We start from the raw sequence: 17,749 nt of genomic DNA, 5'->3' as shown, positions 1-17,749 counted from the left end.
CTTCTCTCCCTAGATCTTACAGTTGGGAAAGTAGAACAGACAGCATATGGGGAAAGGGTGATGCTTCTACCAGAGCTGGAGCGAGGAACTCCACCATTCCATAAAGGTCAGTTCCATCCGCAGAGCTCATGTCACCCTAATTAGCTCTTTAGTATCTCGGGGCACAGTGTGCATCACCTTCTGTTACATACATGGAGAAGCCGATGCTCTCACTTTCTTACAGTATCAGAGGGATATAGACGCTAAGCAGTAGATCATATTCTAGATGTCCTGTACAGCACTCTGAACACATCACGTTACCACATGACACCGTACTCGTCTCCCTAAGCCACCACGCTTGCCTTATCCCATCACTTTCATGTGTCCCCCGTCATTCAGCTCACTCAATGCCGTATGTGACCAGAAGGGCTGACATTGTCATGATGCTTTAAGGGGGGGGGGATGTAGTTAATTTACCAGCGGTCGGAATCCTGATGTCGAAAGACCTACTCTGGATTAAGACCTACTCTGGATTAAAGATAGGCGTTGAAACTCAATGCCTATCTTTAGCCCGACACCGAAATCCCAACAGCCACCATCCCAAACGAAGATAAGTGGGGCATGTTAGGTGTTAGCCATGGGGCGGCGTTTGGGGTGGTTAGGTTTAGGGACCCCCAGGGGGAGGTTAGAGTTATGAACCACTAAGGGAACGTTAGGGGGGAGGAGAGGGGGTGGGTTAGGGTACTTAACCGCCACTGTCCATACCTAAACGCTTTAATGGTTTCACTGTTTTTTATTTTTTTTATTTTAGTGACACATTTGGTGTTGGTCACTGACATAGTCCTTTGGACGCTGCTTCGCCAAACCAGCCCCTCACCAGCTGTGTGTATTAAGTTTACAACAACCGTGTCCGTTACAGGAGGCTTTCACTGCCACCTTCATTAGCCCCACTCTCACTACTTGGGCAATACGTAGCTGCTGCAGCATCTCTTTGTTGATGCTTTGGCTGAATCCTTCCTGACCACTTAATTTTAATCAGGAACGCTGGGTAGGTGTTGGAATGCTGCCGTAGGACACTGGGCTGAATGCAGGCCAGCAGAGGGTGGATTGGTCCCAAGAACACAGCTGGATTTTTGGAACGATGATGTTTATCGGCTCATACAGCTATAACACACATTACTTTAGGGGGCAGTGATGGTAAAAGCAATGCCACTGCTGCACGCTCTTATATAAAGTGCCTACACACTGTCCCATTAACTAATTTTGGCATACCATTGTCTGTGCATGAGAATCCAACTGGTCACTGTCATTTCACTCACTTTACTAGCAGAGGAGTATTTGCCCCCAGCCATGTGCCCCAAACGGCCTGATGTGCTCAGCTTTACTTTTAGCATTTGGACGGGGGCGTGTTAATTTATAGATCTCCGGCACAGGTTTCCTTCCAGGGCTTTGGTAAGGCCAGGTCCAGGGATCACAGCCTGTAACTCACTGATCTATATTGTAGTGCTTTGTATTGCATCATACTGTAGAGCCTGTCTCCTTGCACTAGGTTCCCTTCTGTCGCCTTCTCCAGTTCTCATTTTATCTACCTACCTGTGGGGGGAGGGGGGTATTGTGTGCTACGGCAGCGTCCATGTGGCTGGTTATAAATGCCCTCATGCAAGCTTTCTTTGTCTAGATTATTTTGATTGCTTTGACCGAGACCTCAGGGACCGGGATCCCTTCTTCGAGCGGCCAAGCAGTAAAACCCCTGACCGCCGAGAGTATGAAAGAGAGAGAGAGCGAGAACGGGACCGTGACCGTTCAGAGACACACAGAGAACGAGGAGAACATGACCGAGAAAGGATTGACCGTGATCGTTCCTCTCGAGAAGAAAGGTCAGTTATCACTGTGAGGAAAGGGTATTTGTCTTGTGGTTCCTTTGCTTGTGTTGGTGACCTTTCCATACATGTTCAGGTCATCATCTTACCGTGACAAAGAGAGCTCCAGCCGTCGCAGTGACCGGAAGCCTGAGAGGGCAGCGTACGATGTGCCACCCCCCTCGTTTGGAGGTGAGGAAGACTTGACCACTGGTTTCTTAAGACTCGTGGTGGGAGGCTCAGAATTTGAAGGCAGTTGTTTTCCTTGCAGGATCCCGTAGGAGTTACTCAGAGGAAAGGACACCTCCTGTGTCTGTCCCTCCGCCAGAGAAGAAGCCGGAGACCAAAAATGTGGATGATCTCCTGAAGCCACCAGGCCGTGGCAGCCGGCCAGATCGGGTAAGACATTGATTCCATCTCCTAATGTCTATAGTCATTTGCAAATTGCTCAAGATGGTCACTGGCCGACTCACCTTACCTAGATCTGACCCGTAATTACATTTTTCTAGATTGTCGTCATCATGAGGGGATTGCCTGGAAGTGGCAAAACGCACGTTGCCAAGCTGATCAGGGTGAGTGCATCTGTCCTGCCCCATTGTATAGCATTACTGACTGACCTTTGGTGCAGGTGGTTGGGTTTCCTCCGTGCAAACAAACTCATCCATTCTCTGTCTTTATCCAGGATAAAGAGGTGGAGTGTGGTGGCTCTGCTCCCAGGGTCTTGAGTCTGGATGACTATTTCATCACAGAGGTGGAGAAGACTGAAAAAGACCCAGAGTCTGGTAAAAAAGTTAAAAGAAAGGTGAGTTACGAGAGGAGGAGAAGAGGATGCCGCTACTTATGCCCTGCGTTGCGTTCTCATGCTGTAAGTCCGTTACGTTGTTGCAGGTCATGGAGTACGAGTATGAACCAGAAATGGAGGAGACCTATCGCAGTGGCATGTTAAAAACATTCAAAAAGACACTGGATGATGGCTTCTTCCCGTTCATCATCTTGGACAGTATCCATGACCGTGTGCGACACTTCGAACAGTTCTGGAGTGCAGCGAAGACCAAAGGTTTTGAGGTAAAGTGACTTTCTGGGCTGCTGTGGTGTGTTTGTGTTCTTTGCAGAATCAAAGGCTTGTAGTTGCTTAGTATGTTTCTTCCTGTCGCAGGTCTACTTGGCTGAAATCGCTGCTGACACTCAGACGTGTGCAAAACGAAATATGCATGGGCGCAAGCTGAAGGATATTAACAGGGTAAACGTCATTGATCTTGTGCGCCCTGTACTGAGGGGATGCAGTCAGGAAGCCGGCTGTCGAAATGGCGACCGCTGGCTTCCCGACTGTCAAATCCCGGCAAGGTACTAATGACAGGTGTCGAAATCCTGATGCCTGTCATTAGACCTATGCAGGGAGCCCAGCGCCCAGCATACCGAACGAAGGTAAGCCAGGCATCGAGCGCGGTGGGGGGAGGGTTAGGTTCTAGGGCTCCCGGGGGGACTTAGTTAGGCACCCCCCTGGGATGGTTAGGTTTAGGCTAGGGGAAGGGGGGCTTAGAGTTAGGCACCCCCGGGGGGGGAGGTTAGGGTTAGGCACCGCCCCCCGGGAGACTTGGGTTTAGGCTGCGGGGAAGGGGGGAGGTTAGTGTTAGGCACTAGGGGGGGATGGTTAGGGTTAGGCACCCCTAAGGGGGAGAGTTAGGGGTACTTATCAAAATCAGCTGTAGGGATCTTCACCCCCTGCTGGGCTTCCGCTATCGGGATTTGAACCGCTGTACGGCCGGCGGTATTGCATACTGATTCCATACCGAGGGCGCCTCACTTACCCGTTCTCTTACAGATGGCAGATAACTGGGAATCAGCCCCGCGGCACATGATTCGCTTAGATATCCGCTCCCTGCTTCAGGATGCCGCCATTGAGGAGGTAAGTGAAACAAATCCCTATTATAATAGGTCGTGGCTGGAGATGTCATATAATGTACTTCAGGGTACATTATACCCTGAAGTGCCTAAAGTCATGGGATAGATACCCAGAATCGTGTAGTACCTTTAGCCCGGTGAAGTGCAGAAATTCGACATGGCATCGATTCCACAAGTGGATTGAATGACCTCCCTGATATTTGTAGGTGCAGGACGGGTGCGCATGGAACTCTCCACCGCGTACCATAAATGTTCGATAGGGCTCATGTTGGGCGAACGTGGTGGCCTTACCATTTGTTAGAACTCTCCAGAATGCTCCTCTAGCCAATTCTGGACAATTTGGGAAAGACAACACGGTGCATTATCCTACTGGAGTGTTCCATCATTTTGCGGGTTCATGAATGTCTGCAAATTCAACTTGGTGGTTATCTGTCAATGACTTGTTCCGGTGGACCCAACCCATGCCACGGGAACACACCATTATGGAACCACCACCAGTCTGTATGGTGTCTTGTTGACAGCTAGGGTCCATAGCCTCATTGGGTCTGTGCTACATTCGATTCCTTCCATCAGCCTGAAACAACTGGAACTGTGACTCATCGGACCACGCCATATGTTACCAGTCCTCCAAAGCCCAATTAGCAATGTCACAAGCCCAGGTGAGGCTCTGTGTCCGGCGGCGGTGTCGTGTTAACAGGGGCACTCTAGTGGGTCTTCTGCTCCCATATCCCATGGAAGATAAAGAAAAATGCACTGACCTGCTGGATATGTGTCTAGCTAGTACCTGCATTGGATGTGATTCGAGCCAGTTTCGCAGTTGCCACGGACCATTCTGGCCAGAAGCCGCTGGTCACTATCGTTAAGCACCTGTAATGCCTTCTACGAAGTATTCCCAATACACACGTGACGCTGTAAATCAAGGAATAATGGCTGTTCGCACAACTTTGGAAATGGAATGTCCCATAGGTCGGGCACCCAGTATTATGCCCCGTTTGAACTCCGATAATTCAAGTCGCCCTGCCACGAGCAGCCTAGCTGGTGGTCAAACTGACTCACGATATGTCAGATTACTACTGATGCAGGTCTGGGCATTTCACAGAACAGTGACGCCACTTACCATTACCTTTACATACTGCTAGCCCATGGCCTTTTGCACTTCAGTTACTGGCATGTTACTGCAGACTTATGAGGATGTTGCATGAAAAGAAAATAAACTTCTGCCCTAGATACATTGTCACAAGATTTCTGGATGAACCATGTGGTATTCAGTTTCAGGGGCGCTGCCAACGACAAGAGAAAAGAAAAGGGGTAGTCGTGTCATGATAACCAATTCTCTTTCTCTTGTTTGATATGAGGATGTTCGGAATGGTTGCTGAATTTTAGCTTGCTAGACCTGGTTTGCCTCTGTTATAAAGCCAATGAGTAGATTTGTTAGGAGCTATAAGACACATGATCCAATCACTGTTCGGTCATAGAGGCTGCATTAGCAGAAAGCAGACGGCCGAGCGCACAGTGACTCCAGCAGCTCTGGGTGACCTGATGAGACTCAGACAGAAAAGCATACAGTGTCCTGACTCTCTCTCTTTTATCCAGGTTGAAATGGAGGATTCTGAGCCGAGTACAGAGGCAGACAAAGATGCGAAGGGGCCGTCCGAGGAGGAGGAGAGTGATCGGGTAGGAGCGGCTGCGATGTCTGGCTACAGTTCGAGAAATGTATGAAATGATCAGTGTCAAACATGTTCACGTTTCCATCCCCCTCCACTTCTGTAGTTGGAATACTTATGACACTCCCCCATTCCCCCCCACCTCCAAGCCCTGTTGGCCAAATCTGATCCCAAAGAGTCTGATCTTCCCATTCTCTGCTCCTAAAGCTTGCTGAGTGTAATACCGGGGCTCCACATTTGTAGAGTGTCTCCAATATATGTGCTGATGTGTTGTAACCTGTTATTCCATGTATAGATGTGTGTCACATTTTGAAACCCTTTTCACTGGCATACATCAGCCACCATAAGTAAAGGTTGAGTGTCTCATATCCAAAATGCTTGGGACCAGGGTATTTTGGATATCGGATTATTCTGTACTTTGGAATATTTGCATACCATAATGAGATATTTGTTTCATTATACACCTTATACACACAGCCTGAAGGTCATTTTATACAATATCTTTAATAATTAAGCATAGTTAGTGTACAGTGAACTATCAGTCACTAAGTAATGGTAAAAAAAAACAATTCCATGTATTGGAATATTCCGTATCTCTGAATTTTTGGATATGGGAGACTACGTGTAGTACCCAGGATAATACAATGAAGTGCAGAACCTAACAACCCACTCCTGGTGCATGGAGTTAGATTTTTAGCCACGTTTAGCCCTTTAATTGGTACTACACGGGTGAGGTAGTTGCAGGATTCCTGGGGTAAGGGGGATTCAAGTATAATTGGTAGCTGTGCACTTGGCATGTTAGCATTGCTACTTGGTGGGTTTTCCCTGGGCTGTTTTTTTTGTTTCTCATACTCCCGGATTGTGTAACCTACAGTGGTCATGTCCTTTTTCTTCTCTCATTTATCTGTCTGGGAAGGGTTCGCCCAGATCTCAGGCTTGAAGTAGATACAGTGGGAAAATGTTTGCCTGTTCCGGATGCCATTTTCCTTGTGCTCAGTGAGTGGTTGGATTCCCCTGTGCTACAAACGTATGTTTGTCAGAGGGCCAGTAACCACTCACCCTAAGATGACATAGCCAGCCCTTTGCTAGTTCTATGCCCCAGCCTATCCAGACACACTTGGGAGGCAAGCACGGCTTCTCCCTCCTCTGTTCCTCTTGTTGGGAGTCATAGCACTGACAGAAAAGTGCCGTTGCTTCCCACAGTGTCTCAGACAGGGCCTCCACTGTGATGGCGCCTGATGACTCTGCATGGTCTCAGTGCAGGGTCTCATGCAACTGTCCCCTTCCATAGAGAAGGTTATGATGACTGCCGCCTCTTTTAGTGCAAATTGTTTTTTATTGATCTGCCACCTCCCTAAGACCACAGGAGCAGTAGCTTGCAATGTTTCCCCATGCTTAGGAGGAATCCAAGTGACTTTTTCTGCCAAGAGGCTGGCAGGGGGTGAAAGGCTCTGACCCTGAGGTTTCCTTGTGTCCTGACGTGGTTTCCACTGGGAAGCTGGAAGTGCATGATCTAGTGCGCCCTGTCAGACAGGTATTAGAACTCTGGGACATCGGGGAATCCGATTCTGGTCACATCGCTGCTTAAACTTAAAAAGAACCTCACTTTTTCTCTCCCCATCTTCTCAGTTGAAGGCCCTGTTTTCTAAAGGATGGATTATGCCTGGTTGAAGATGTCAAGTATCCTGCAAATTGCAGTAACTATTTTCTCCCTGATATGGTAATTCCCGCCTAAGGTGGATGCCCCCAAAGCTTGCTTGTTTGTCACCAGCATTCCAATTTTCTACTTCAGGGTCCATAGGGGGTCCACAGGGTTGACCTTGGGGTATAGCTGGATCTGGATCCACGGGCACCACGCAGTTAAAGCTTTGCTGCTCCCAGGATGCACTTGGGTCCGTCCTCCTCTATACCCCGCCCCGGCCACAGGCACCTCAGTTTTAGTTGGTGCCCGGCCGGAGTCGGGTCACCCTGTCGCAGTGGGGCTGCAGGAGCAGCCCCTAAGCTTTATTTTAAAAGAGAAATTTTTTATTTTTTTCTACTTTTTTTACACTGTTAGAGCGGCAGCATCAGACTGTCCTTTAGGATGTCCACGCTGCCGCTCCTTCTCCCCGCTGGCGCCGCGACGCCAGTACAGCTCTGGGGATCGCGGCGGGACCCCAGAGCCTGTACTAGCCGGGCTCTGGGGACTCCCTTGACTGCTGCCGGACGCGACGGGGATCAGGTAAGCCGCGGGCCGCGGATACTTCAATGCAGTCAGGAGCCTCCGGTCTCTGGGGACAGACCGGAGGCGCTAGCGGCGGCGGCGGGCTCCCCCTCAATTGAGGAATACCCCGCGTGTCCGCTAGACCACCAGGGTATCAGGCTGGTAGCGGGACCGGCAACCCGGGGGTTAATTGCTAGCCAGGGGAGGCAGCCTTCCCTGTCTAGCGGCTCCTCCCCTCAGCTCAGCGCGCCTTTCAACTAGGAGTCTGGCGTCGCTGAGCTGCTCTTATCTCTCGGCCACTCCTCCTCTGAGGTCTCCGGCGGCCATCTTTACTGGCACATCGCAGACTCCCAGGCGGTATCAAGTGGACCGGTCCCCCTGTGTACCTCTCCCCTGCAAAAGGACAGTGTACACAGCGCTATAGCCCTCCCAGACACTGAATCTGGGCGGTTGATTGTAGCGGAAGGTGCAGTGAGTACTAACTTTTCTGCATTGTATGTGACTATTGCTAGTGCTGCCTGTCTGTGACTTATTCTCCTTACTGTCAGCTTATAACTATCCCTTTCCTTCTCCTACGGCCCGGCAGGTGTGTGGGGGAAGGGCGTTTTTCTGAGACCCTCACTTATATAAAACACGTATTTGTGGGGTCAGTCACATACTGTTGTGTGCTACACAGTACCATATCTGGGCTGTTGTGTCGCATACTGGTGAGTGCGCGGGTGTTAAAACCGTAATTCCTCTGGTGATACCTATTTCTTGTGATTTACGGTATCATGTCTGATGAGGAGACTGAGCGCTCTGTGGCTCCTGTGCTATTTTCCTGCAGACGTTGTGCTGCTGGAGTTGATGGGGAGGACTTATCTCAGGATGGTCTGTGCGGGCGGTGCCAGCTGGTACCGGGCCCCTCCAACCCCCCTGTATCACAGGACCCTCCTTGGGCGATGTTTTCACAGGTGCTGGCGTCTATTGCGGACCGGTTATCGGTCCCATCAGCGGTCCCTTCTAGGGCGTTACCGCAGCCCACCATCCCCCATTCCCCGAGGGTTCCACAAATGTTGCGGTCTTCCCCCGGGGCCCAGACTGTGGGTTCTTACTCGGGACTGCCTGTGTATGTGCAGTCTTCCCCAGGGACGCGTCAGTCTGTAGTGCCTTTGCAGAGTTTTGCTCCGACGGCTCCTCCGCCTTGGGTGGATGTTCTATCCAGCTCCGTACAGAGTCTGGCGGCTTCATCCTCGGCGTTTCAGTCCATGTTGCAAGGTGATGTGCCACCAAGGGTGTCTAAACGTCCGGTTGTGAGTTCACTAGCTGCGCAGTTGTCGGACTCGGAAGTGTCCTCAGATGATGGAGAAATCCATGAGGACTCTGACTCTGATGTCATGGGGCAGGAGGTGGAAGCTAAGTCCTCCATTAATGTTCCAGCCTTAGTTAGGGCGGTGCGGGCTATCCTACATGTTGAGGATGATGCGCCGGCTCCTAGGTCGAAGTTTCCTAATTTTAAAAAGGCCAAGGTGACCTCAACTGTGTTCCCCCTGTCTGATCAATTATCGGATCATATGGCGGCGGCCTGGCAATTACCTAGTAAGAGGTTCCATCCACAGAAGAGGTTGGCGGCGAACTATCCTTTTCCTGAAGCTCATTGCAGGAAATGGGAAACTCCGCCGGCGGTGGATTCCCACGTTACCCGCTTGATCAAAAGCGCGACGCTGCCATTGCCATCTATCTCCTCTTTGAAGGATCCCACGGACAGGAAGGTGGAGACTTGTTTAAAGTCCATTTATTCTCTTTCCGGGGCGGTGGCTCGCCCGTCCATGGCTATCTCCTGGGTGGCTAAAGCCATTGAGGCATGGGCCAATGCCTTGGAGGATACCTTTCCTGATGAGGCTCCGGATATCCAGAGAGCGTTAGTGGGACAGATGCGGGATGCAGCTTCCTATATTGGGGAAGCGTCTTTGGATGCCAGCCTGCTCACTTCTAGGGTGTCGGCTGCAGCGGTGTCTGCTCGGCGCTCCCTGTGGCTGAGGTCCTGGAGGGCTGATGCAGATTCAAAAAAGGGTCTGGAGGCCTTGCCTTTTAATGGTGATTTACTATTTGGTCCGGATTTGGACAGAATAGTGGATACTTTGGCTAAGTCCAAGTCGGCTTTTCTCCCTTCGGCCTCTGCGACGGCTAAAGTGAGGAGCTCTGCCTTTCGGTCCTTTCGGGTTCAGGGTAAGGCCAAGGGCCAGTCCTTCCCGAGACATTCGGCGACCAAGGCCGCACCCAAGCCCAAGAAGCAGGCATGGAGTGCTCGGCGCCCTTCTTCCAAGCAGGAGGATAAGCCTGCTGCCTGATGGGACGCTCTGGGGGACCCCAGAGTGGGAGGCCGACTTCTCCAATTCGCCCAGTGTTGGCACAATACCACCACGGATGCCTGGGTTCGAGAAGTAGTCTCTCAGGGGTACGCCCTGTCTTTTCGGTTCAGGCCGCCCCACCAGTTTTTCTGTACGAGTCCTTCTCTGGACAAGACCAAAGCTGGTCAGATTCAGGTAGCTATAGAATCCTTGCTACAAGCAGGGGTCATTGTTCCCGTTCCGCTGTCTCAGCGCGGGACGGGGTACTATTCTACTCTGTTTCTGGTACAGAAACCCAATGGTTCTCATCGCCCTATCCTGAATTTGAAGTCTCTGAACAGATACCTCAGAGTTCCCAGGTTCAGGATGGAAACGTTACGTTCCATCATTCTGGCGATGGAACCCGGGGATTATATGGTCTCCCTCGATATCCAGGACGCCTATCTCCATGTGCCCATAGCACCGGCACATCAGCGGTATCTGAGGTTTGCTATCCTGAACCATCACTACCAATTTCGGGCGTTGCCTTTTGGCCTTTCCACGGCTCCGAGGGTGTTCACCAAGGTGATGGCGGTTATGGCTGCCCACCTTCGGGGTCAGGGTCTACGTCTGTTGCCGTACCTGGACGATCTTCTGCTGCTGGCGAGCTCCCCGGAGGTGCTTCTTCGACATCTCCACCTGACCATTGCTTGTCTTCAAGCACACGGGTGGTTGATAAACTGGAAGAAGTCCTCCCTGATTCCATCACAGCGGATGGCTCATTTGGGAGCCCTGCTGGATTCTCGTCAGCAGCGGATTTTCCTGACTCCAGAGAAGGTCTCCTCCCTGCAGCTGCGGATACACAGTTGCCTGAGCAGTTGCCGCCTGTCGGTCCATTCAGCTATGAGAGTTCTGGGGTCCATGGTGTCGACATTCGACATGGTGGAATTTGCCCAGTTCCATTCCCGGCCCCTGCAGGGGCTGATTCTATCGGAATGGAACGGGTTACCTCACCGGATCCGCTCTCAGATGCTGGTGTTGTCCGCGGAGGTTCGGCAGTCTTTGGCTTGGTGGCTTCAGACGGCGCATCTGGTCGAGGGGCGCCCCTTTTGGATCCCGGACTGGGTCCTGCTCACGACGGATGCCAGTCTTCGGGGTTGGGGGGCAGTGACCGGCTCATTATCGCTTCAGGGTCGTTGGTCCGCGGAAGAAGCACTTCTCCCCATCAACATCCTGGAACTGCGGGCTGTGTACAGGGCCCTGCAGTCGTCCGGCCCCGCTCTTCACGGAAGGGCGGTTCAGGTGCAGTCCGACAACGCCACCACGGTGGCGTACATCAACCACCAAGGGGGAACTCGCAGTCGGGCAGCAATGTCGGAGGTGTCTCGCATTCTTGCTTGGGCGGAGTGTCACGTTCCAGCGATCTCGGCAGTCTTCATTCCCGGAGTCCTCAATTGGGAGGCGGACTTCCTCAGCCGTCACGATGTGCATCCCGGGGAATGGTCGCTTCACCCAGAGGTGTTTCAGCTACTCGTGGACAGGTGGGGGCTGCCGGAGCTGGACTTGATGGCCTCCCGTCACAATCACAAGTTGCCCGTTTACGGGTCAAGGACAAGAGACGCAGGCGCCTGTCTGGTAGACGCTCTGTCGGTGAAATGGACGTTTCACATGGCGTATCTGTTTCCTCCGATGTCCTTACTTCCTCGGGTTCTGCGGAAATTCAAGCAGGACGGCGGCACGCTCGTGCTGGTGGCTCCGGCGTGGCCCAGACGTCCTTGGTACTCCGATCTGAGGTGCCTCTCCATCGACGCTCCGTACCTTCTTCCTCAGCGTCGGGACCTGTTGTCTCAGGGGCCCTGCCTTTACCCGGATCTGGGTCGGCTGTCTTTGACGGCGTGGCTCTTGAGACAGCAGTCTTGAGGTCTAGGGGTTTCTCCAGTTCAGTGATTGGTACCATGCTTAGGGCACGCAAGCCTGCTTCCGCGCGGATTTACCACAGGATGTGGCGCACTTATTTTCAGTGGTGTGAATCCAGAAACTATGATCCGCAGGTGTTCCGGGTTTCCAGAATCTTGGAATTTCTTCAATCGGGTTTGGACCTCGGCTTACGCCTGGCCTCTCTGAAGGTTCATGTGTGCTTTGTCCGTGTGGTTTCAGCGACGGATTGCTACACTGCCAGATGTTTACACCTTTTTCCAAGGTGTTCTCAGGATCCAGCCTCCCTTCGTGCCTCCGGTGGCTCCGTGGGACTTGACGGTGGTACTGAGGGTCTTGCAGGGTCCTCCTTTTGAGCCGCTTGAGTCGGTGGAGCTCAAGTGGCTGACGTTTAAGACCATTTTTCTCCTGGCAATTGCTTCGGCCAGGAGGGTTTCAGAATTGGGGGCGCTTTCCTGTCGCCCTCCTTTTCTGATTTTTCACCAGGACAGGGCAGTGCTCCGCACGCGTCCTGAGTTTTTGCCCAAAGTGGTTTCAAAGTTCCACATTAATCAGGAACTTGTTGTGCCAGCTTTTCAGTCACCTGATCTTTCTGCTGGTGAGGCTTCCTTGGATGTGGTCCGGGCACTTAGAATCTATGTGGACCGGACTGCTTCGGTTAGGAAGTCGGATTCTTTGTTTGTCCTCTTCGGTTTTCACAAGAGGGGTTGGCCTGCCAACAAGCAAACGTTAGCCCGTTGGCTTCGTTCAGTTATTTGTGAGGCTTATGCGCAGGAGGGTTTACCTGTGCCAGCCTCTGTTAAGGCTCATTCCACTCGTTCTGTGGGTCCCTCTTGGGCTGCTAGACGTGGCGCCTCCGCTGTTCAGCTGTGTAAGGCGGCTACTTGGTCTTCAATTCAGACGTTTTTGAGGTTTTATGCGTTTGACACCTTCGCCTCTCAGGATGCATCCTTTGGGCGCCGGGTACTCCTTTCAGCACAGGAGCGTCCCCGCCCTTAGTTGAACTGCTTTGGGACATCCCCAAGGTCAACCCTGTGGACCCCCTATGGACCCTGAAGTAGAAAACAAGAGATATGGTAAGAACTTACCTTTGTTATCTCTGTTTCTACGAAGTCCATAGGGTCCACAGGGCGCCCGCCCTGACGCACCTGGCTTCAAATGGGCTGTGTGGCTGGTCACCGGTTTTCCGTCTCCCATTTCTGTGAGTATGGTTTCTTGTGTGTTCCAGTCTTCCTTCTCTCTGTTTAGTCTCCTCCTCCGGCCTTAGCTGCTTACCAACTGAGGTGCCTGTGGCCGGGGCGGGGTATAGAGGAGGACGGACCCAAGTGCATCCTGGGAGCAGCAAAGCTTTAACTGCGTGGTGCCCGTGGATCCAGATCCAGCTATACCCCAAGGTCAACCCTGTGGACCCTATGGACTTCGTAGAAACAGAGATAACAAAGGTAAGTTCTTACCATATCTCTTGTTTTAAACACTGCTGTTACATGATAGCACAAGGAAATTGAGGCCTCCTTTACACCGCTAAGGAGCACCCAATAAACTCAGCTTAGCTTCGCCTTGGGACAACGAGGGTGGTGAAATCTGATTTGTTGTCACATACTTTGGGGAGCTTCTATTGTGAAATAAAAAACAAAATCTTTAGTTAAGACTAGTATACCATTTTTACTGACAATCGGCTCACTTTATATGGATTGGGTACGGAATACCGAAGGATTTCTGTACTTATTATAACCTTTACCCTAACCCTCCCGTCCTGCAGCCTAACCCTCTCCGTATAGCCTAAGCCTCCCCCTAACCATAATACTTACCTCCGCAATCTGTCGGGATTCTGACAGTTGGGATGCTGCTGACGGTACCATCCCCTTTATATGTATGAGTAACAAGAATGATCCATATTTAGTTTTGATTTATTATCCATTTACATTGGTTGCATCTCCCCAAGACTGCAAACTAAGGCCAGCCTATCTCTTCTAGAAGGCGCCAGCCAGAACAATTTGTTACACTTCTGTTTGGTCCTAGACTGGATAATATTATTTCCCAGGCCACTGGTGGGATAGTTCTTTTCTCAGTTTTTCAACTTTCTACGGAGTGTCGAGGAGTCCGATCTCCAGAGATCAATCCTTCCCGCCCCGTGGAGGGGTGCAGGGGGGTGAGCGGGCTTGGGCAACTAGGCTGCCAGCTCCCAAGCCCTCCATCCAGCAGTCAGTCTGACAGGCGAGCGGCCCACCCTGGTATTCCAATAGTGGGTGCCAGTCAACTCCCCTTCCAGAATAATTGGTTAATTTCCACCGTAGACTCCTAGTGTTCACTCTAGGTCTGGCACCCTGCCCGGTGCCAGACCTAGAGAAAGGGCACATGTGCGTGCTCCCTAAAAAAGGCGTAGCTAATGAAAAGGGATGTGTCTTTAAGACGCGTCCCTTTTTCGTCACTCTTGGGGGCGTGTCTGACACTTACGGACATGCTGGGCTACCCCCAAGCGCTGCTGTCAGTTACCGACGATGACTGCTAACACTGCCGTTTTCCCCACCCACGTGACACTGCGACCCGCACCGCCCCAGAGGGCAGGGTGCTTTTTGTCCTTTAGAAATAGGGCAGGGCGCGGTGCCCCGATAAAACAGCCTAGCAGGAACGCTAGACTCCTGGCTCAGAGGCATCATAAGTTGGGGATACATTATAGCTGTACACAAGGCAGTTTTTTAGGCAACAAGATGAAATCTTTTTTGCCCTGAGGGATGGTGGCATTTAGTCCCTTCTTTCTGCATGAGTAGTTACTCCAACAGAAGCATCTGGGTTTTTACTCGCATCTTTTTATTTGATCAGAACCTCAGAACCTGGAATCCTTGGATTGAGGGTGGACAGGTCCAACATTGAATCTTCGTGGACAGTTAGCAACGGCATGGATCGAGGATGTGTTTTTACATGTTCAGGGGGACACCAGTGCCTCCTCAGATTTGCTGTTCAGTCCTGTTCTTTTCCATTTCGGAACCGGCCATCGTTCTTCAGTCTCTGTTACAGGCTCTTTGGTCTCTTGAGTTAAAACTAACCGTTCTTGCGAGGAAGGTCTGACCAGATAGTCCGGCAGTGCCATGTCTGTGGCTTACACATATCGCTAAGGAGGCAGCAGAAGTGCCCTGGCCATGAGAGAGACCAGCATCATCATGAGTTGCTTGGAATAAAAGGTTCTAGTTATCGCCATGGTATTCATCCCAGAAGTGGAAATCTTAGAAACAGATATACTCAGCAGACAAACTTCATCCTGACAATCTCACTAGCTGATGCTTTTCAACAGCTGGTGGGCAAGTGGGTGCAATCAAATGTTAACATGATAGCTTCACTGTTGTATCACAAGGTGGAGCATTTCTGCTCCAGGATGAAGGATCTGCAGGCGTTTCTGGTAGATGCTGTGTCTGTTCCTTGGAACGTCAATCTGCTTTACCATTCTAAGCATGGCAGACGGCCCAGCAAGGTACCTGCCTCTAAGACCCGATCTTTTAAGTTGTGGACTTTTTCATGACCAGAGATTCCCTCACATAGCACGAACAGTGAGGCAGTTGAGCCACAATCCTAAAAGCGGTACACACTAGGCAATACTATAGTCTTCAGATCCAGCTGAATCGGACAACATATCGGCAACATTGTTCAGTATACATTCAATGTCACTGACTATGTACACTCCCGCGCATAGTCGGCAAAATCACCCTGTCGGACCAGGCAACATCGTTAGCGGGGGGAGGGGGCTGGGGGTTAGTTGTCGCGATGTCACTGCCGACATCGGTAAGTGTGTATGCACTTGCCGATGCTGGGACCCTCACTGGTCACATCACTAACAAAATCGTGCTGGGTACACATCGTTAAATTTGTACCCAGCATTATGGTTCTTCTCACAGTGTGGTCCAGACCATGATCAAAAGCAGGTCCTGTGTAATTGGCACATCGATTGCTTGTTGTGAAAACACAGGGGTTTCCAGACTCTTTGCTTTGGCCATTTGCTGCTATTTCTGCAGGATGTTCTGGAATAAGGTTCAAACCTCATTTGGGGGCTCTGTTACAGATCTCCTCTCCATTTTCCAAGCAAATAGGGCTGTTCTTAGAACCATGCCTTCCTCTCAGCCAACCGTGGTCTTCCAAGTTCCATCTGATTCAGGACATCTGTGATCCCGTCTCTAAACCGGGATGCTTCCCCTGAAGAAAAGGGCTCTTTATTCTCTGGATTTGGTAAGGGCATTGAGTGCCTATATCCATAAGACCCATGCCTTGCACAGGGTGGATAATTCACAAAAGGCTGCCTAGCTTCCATTGCTGAATAAGATTGCTTTGGTCATTTTTCCATGCTTACCTTGTGGCAGATCAGCTGTTACTTGAAAAGCGAGTGCGCATTCCACCAGGTTGGTGGGAGCCATCGGGGCTGTGTGGTCGTCTGGCTTTTAGTGCAAAGCTTCGCGAAATTTAGCAGATTAATAATCGTTTTTCGTTCAGACCCTAGTTTTTCTGTAAGGTGTTGCACACTGCAGCGTACCTTCCCTTAGGATTAGCTTTGAGATACCCCATGGTAAACCTTTGTGTTGGAGAAAATTAGGTTTTTTATACTTCTGGCGGAACCCATTGGCGAAATCCATCGGGCAGCACTGGATGTCCTCCCTTTATACCTCATTGTTTATTTTATTGTTAAGCTCGTTAGAACAAGGACAACAATACTGTACTTCTGACCTATTATTTAAGGCTTTGGGCCATATTCAATATGGGGCAAAAAGTCGAAGGTCTGACTTTTCGCCCTCATCGCCATTTTTTTTACTGGGATAAAGTATCGGGCGCGTGCCCGCTTATCCCAGTATTCAATTAGGATCCGGCGAAAACGGGACCCGGGGGAAAGGTGAGTATCAAAGTCCATTAAATTTTTGGGAAATCTTCCTGTCACCCCCCCTAAAGATGTCCTGACATGGGAGATCACTATGGGTACCCCCGATTTTGAGCTACTGAAGGTAGTCAGTTTTTAATAGCCACTGCATGTGCATAAATGTGGCTTTAGAAGAAGGGGCGAAGAATAGCACTTTTTTGTAAAAAATAACTAGTCCCATCAAATTTGGGGTACATGAAAATGGGTGCAAGCATATTTTTAAGTCCCTAAAGTCATTTTTTAAAATTCTTCAAAAATGCACCTGCCGCTACCACCTGCATTCTAGAAAACACCTGCCGCATACTTGGGAATTTTCGCTAGTTTAGAATTTTTTTCCCCAATATTTTTTTTTTTCGCACCCAAAATGTAAGTACATTTTTTGGGGTGTCCAGAGGTTTTTTTTTTTTTTTTTTTTAAATTTTGACATTACTTTTATTGGACTCTCCCAGGGCTGCAGGTTATTTTTTTTAAGCCTGCATCCCTAAACCCCAATTCTGTACCTTTTTTTTTTCCGCCATGTGTCTTATCCCCGGTTTTTAACAAAGAATTTTCGCACCTGTGAAATGTCTTAGAAATTGAATACGGGGATAATTGCAACAGGCGAAAATAACGGCTTTTCGTAGCCTAATTGAATACCCTCCTTTGCTTAAAAAAAAAAGGGGGGGGTAAGATATAGAAGGGGAGAAGCCTGTGCCCCAATGGACTACAAGAAAATGATTTAATGTAAGCACAAAAGAAATCCCACATTTGGAATCTTCCGTACAGAGTCTTAGGGCTCATCGACACTTAATGTTATCCCTTCATTTTGTGAATCCATCTGTGGGGTCCAGCACGTCACCTGCAGCACCTTCTACTGATAAAAGCCCCCTGTTGCGGAAGCATGTAATGACTGACTCTGTATGTTCCTGTACAAGCCCCCTGTTGCGGAAGCATGTAATGACTGACTCTGTATGTTCCTGTACAAGCCCCCTGTTGCGGAAGCATGTAATGACTGACTCTGTATG

At 50.4% G+C, this 17,749-nt stretch overlaps 1 protein-coding gene across 1 annotated transcript in view; it reads left to right on the top strand.

Moving 5' to 3' along the window:
* Nucleotides 1-17,749, top strand: part of YLPM1 (YLP motif containing 1) — a 117,869-nt gene that overhangs the window by 85,244 nt on the left and 14,876 nt on the right. The window contains 10 exon segments of the mRNA XM_088447486.1: nucleotides 14-106; nucleotides 1,658-1,856; nucleotides 1,936-2,030; nucleotides 2,110-2,237; nucleotides 2,348-2,410; nucleotides 2,521-2,640; nucleotides 2,727-2,903; nucleotides 2,995-3,078; nucleotides 3,661-3,744; nucleotides 5,334-5,453. Coding sequence (XP_088303612.1) covers nucleotides 14-106; nucleotides 1,658-1,856; nucleotides 1,936-2,030; nucleotides 2,110-2,237; nucleotides 2,348-2,410; nucleotides 2,521-2,640; nucleotides 2,727-2,903; nucleotides 2,995-3,078; nucleotides 3,661-3,744; nucleotides 5,334-5,453 — 1,163 coding nt within the window.

This window comes from Taudactylus pleione, unplaced genomic scaffold (assembly GCF_031769625.1).
Source record: "Taudactylus pleione unplaced genomic scaffold, aTauple2 ptg000433l, whole genome shotgun sequence".
NCBI classification, from domain to species: domain Eukaryota; kingdom Metazoa; phylum Chordata; class Amphibia; order Anura; family Myobatrachidae; genus Taudactylus; species Taudactylus pleione.
The sequence above is the reverse complement of the archived record's forward strand: the minus strand, read 5'-3'. Positions and strand labels throughout refer to the sequence as shown.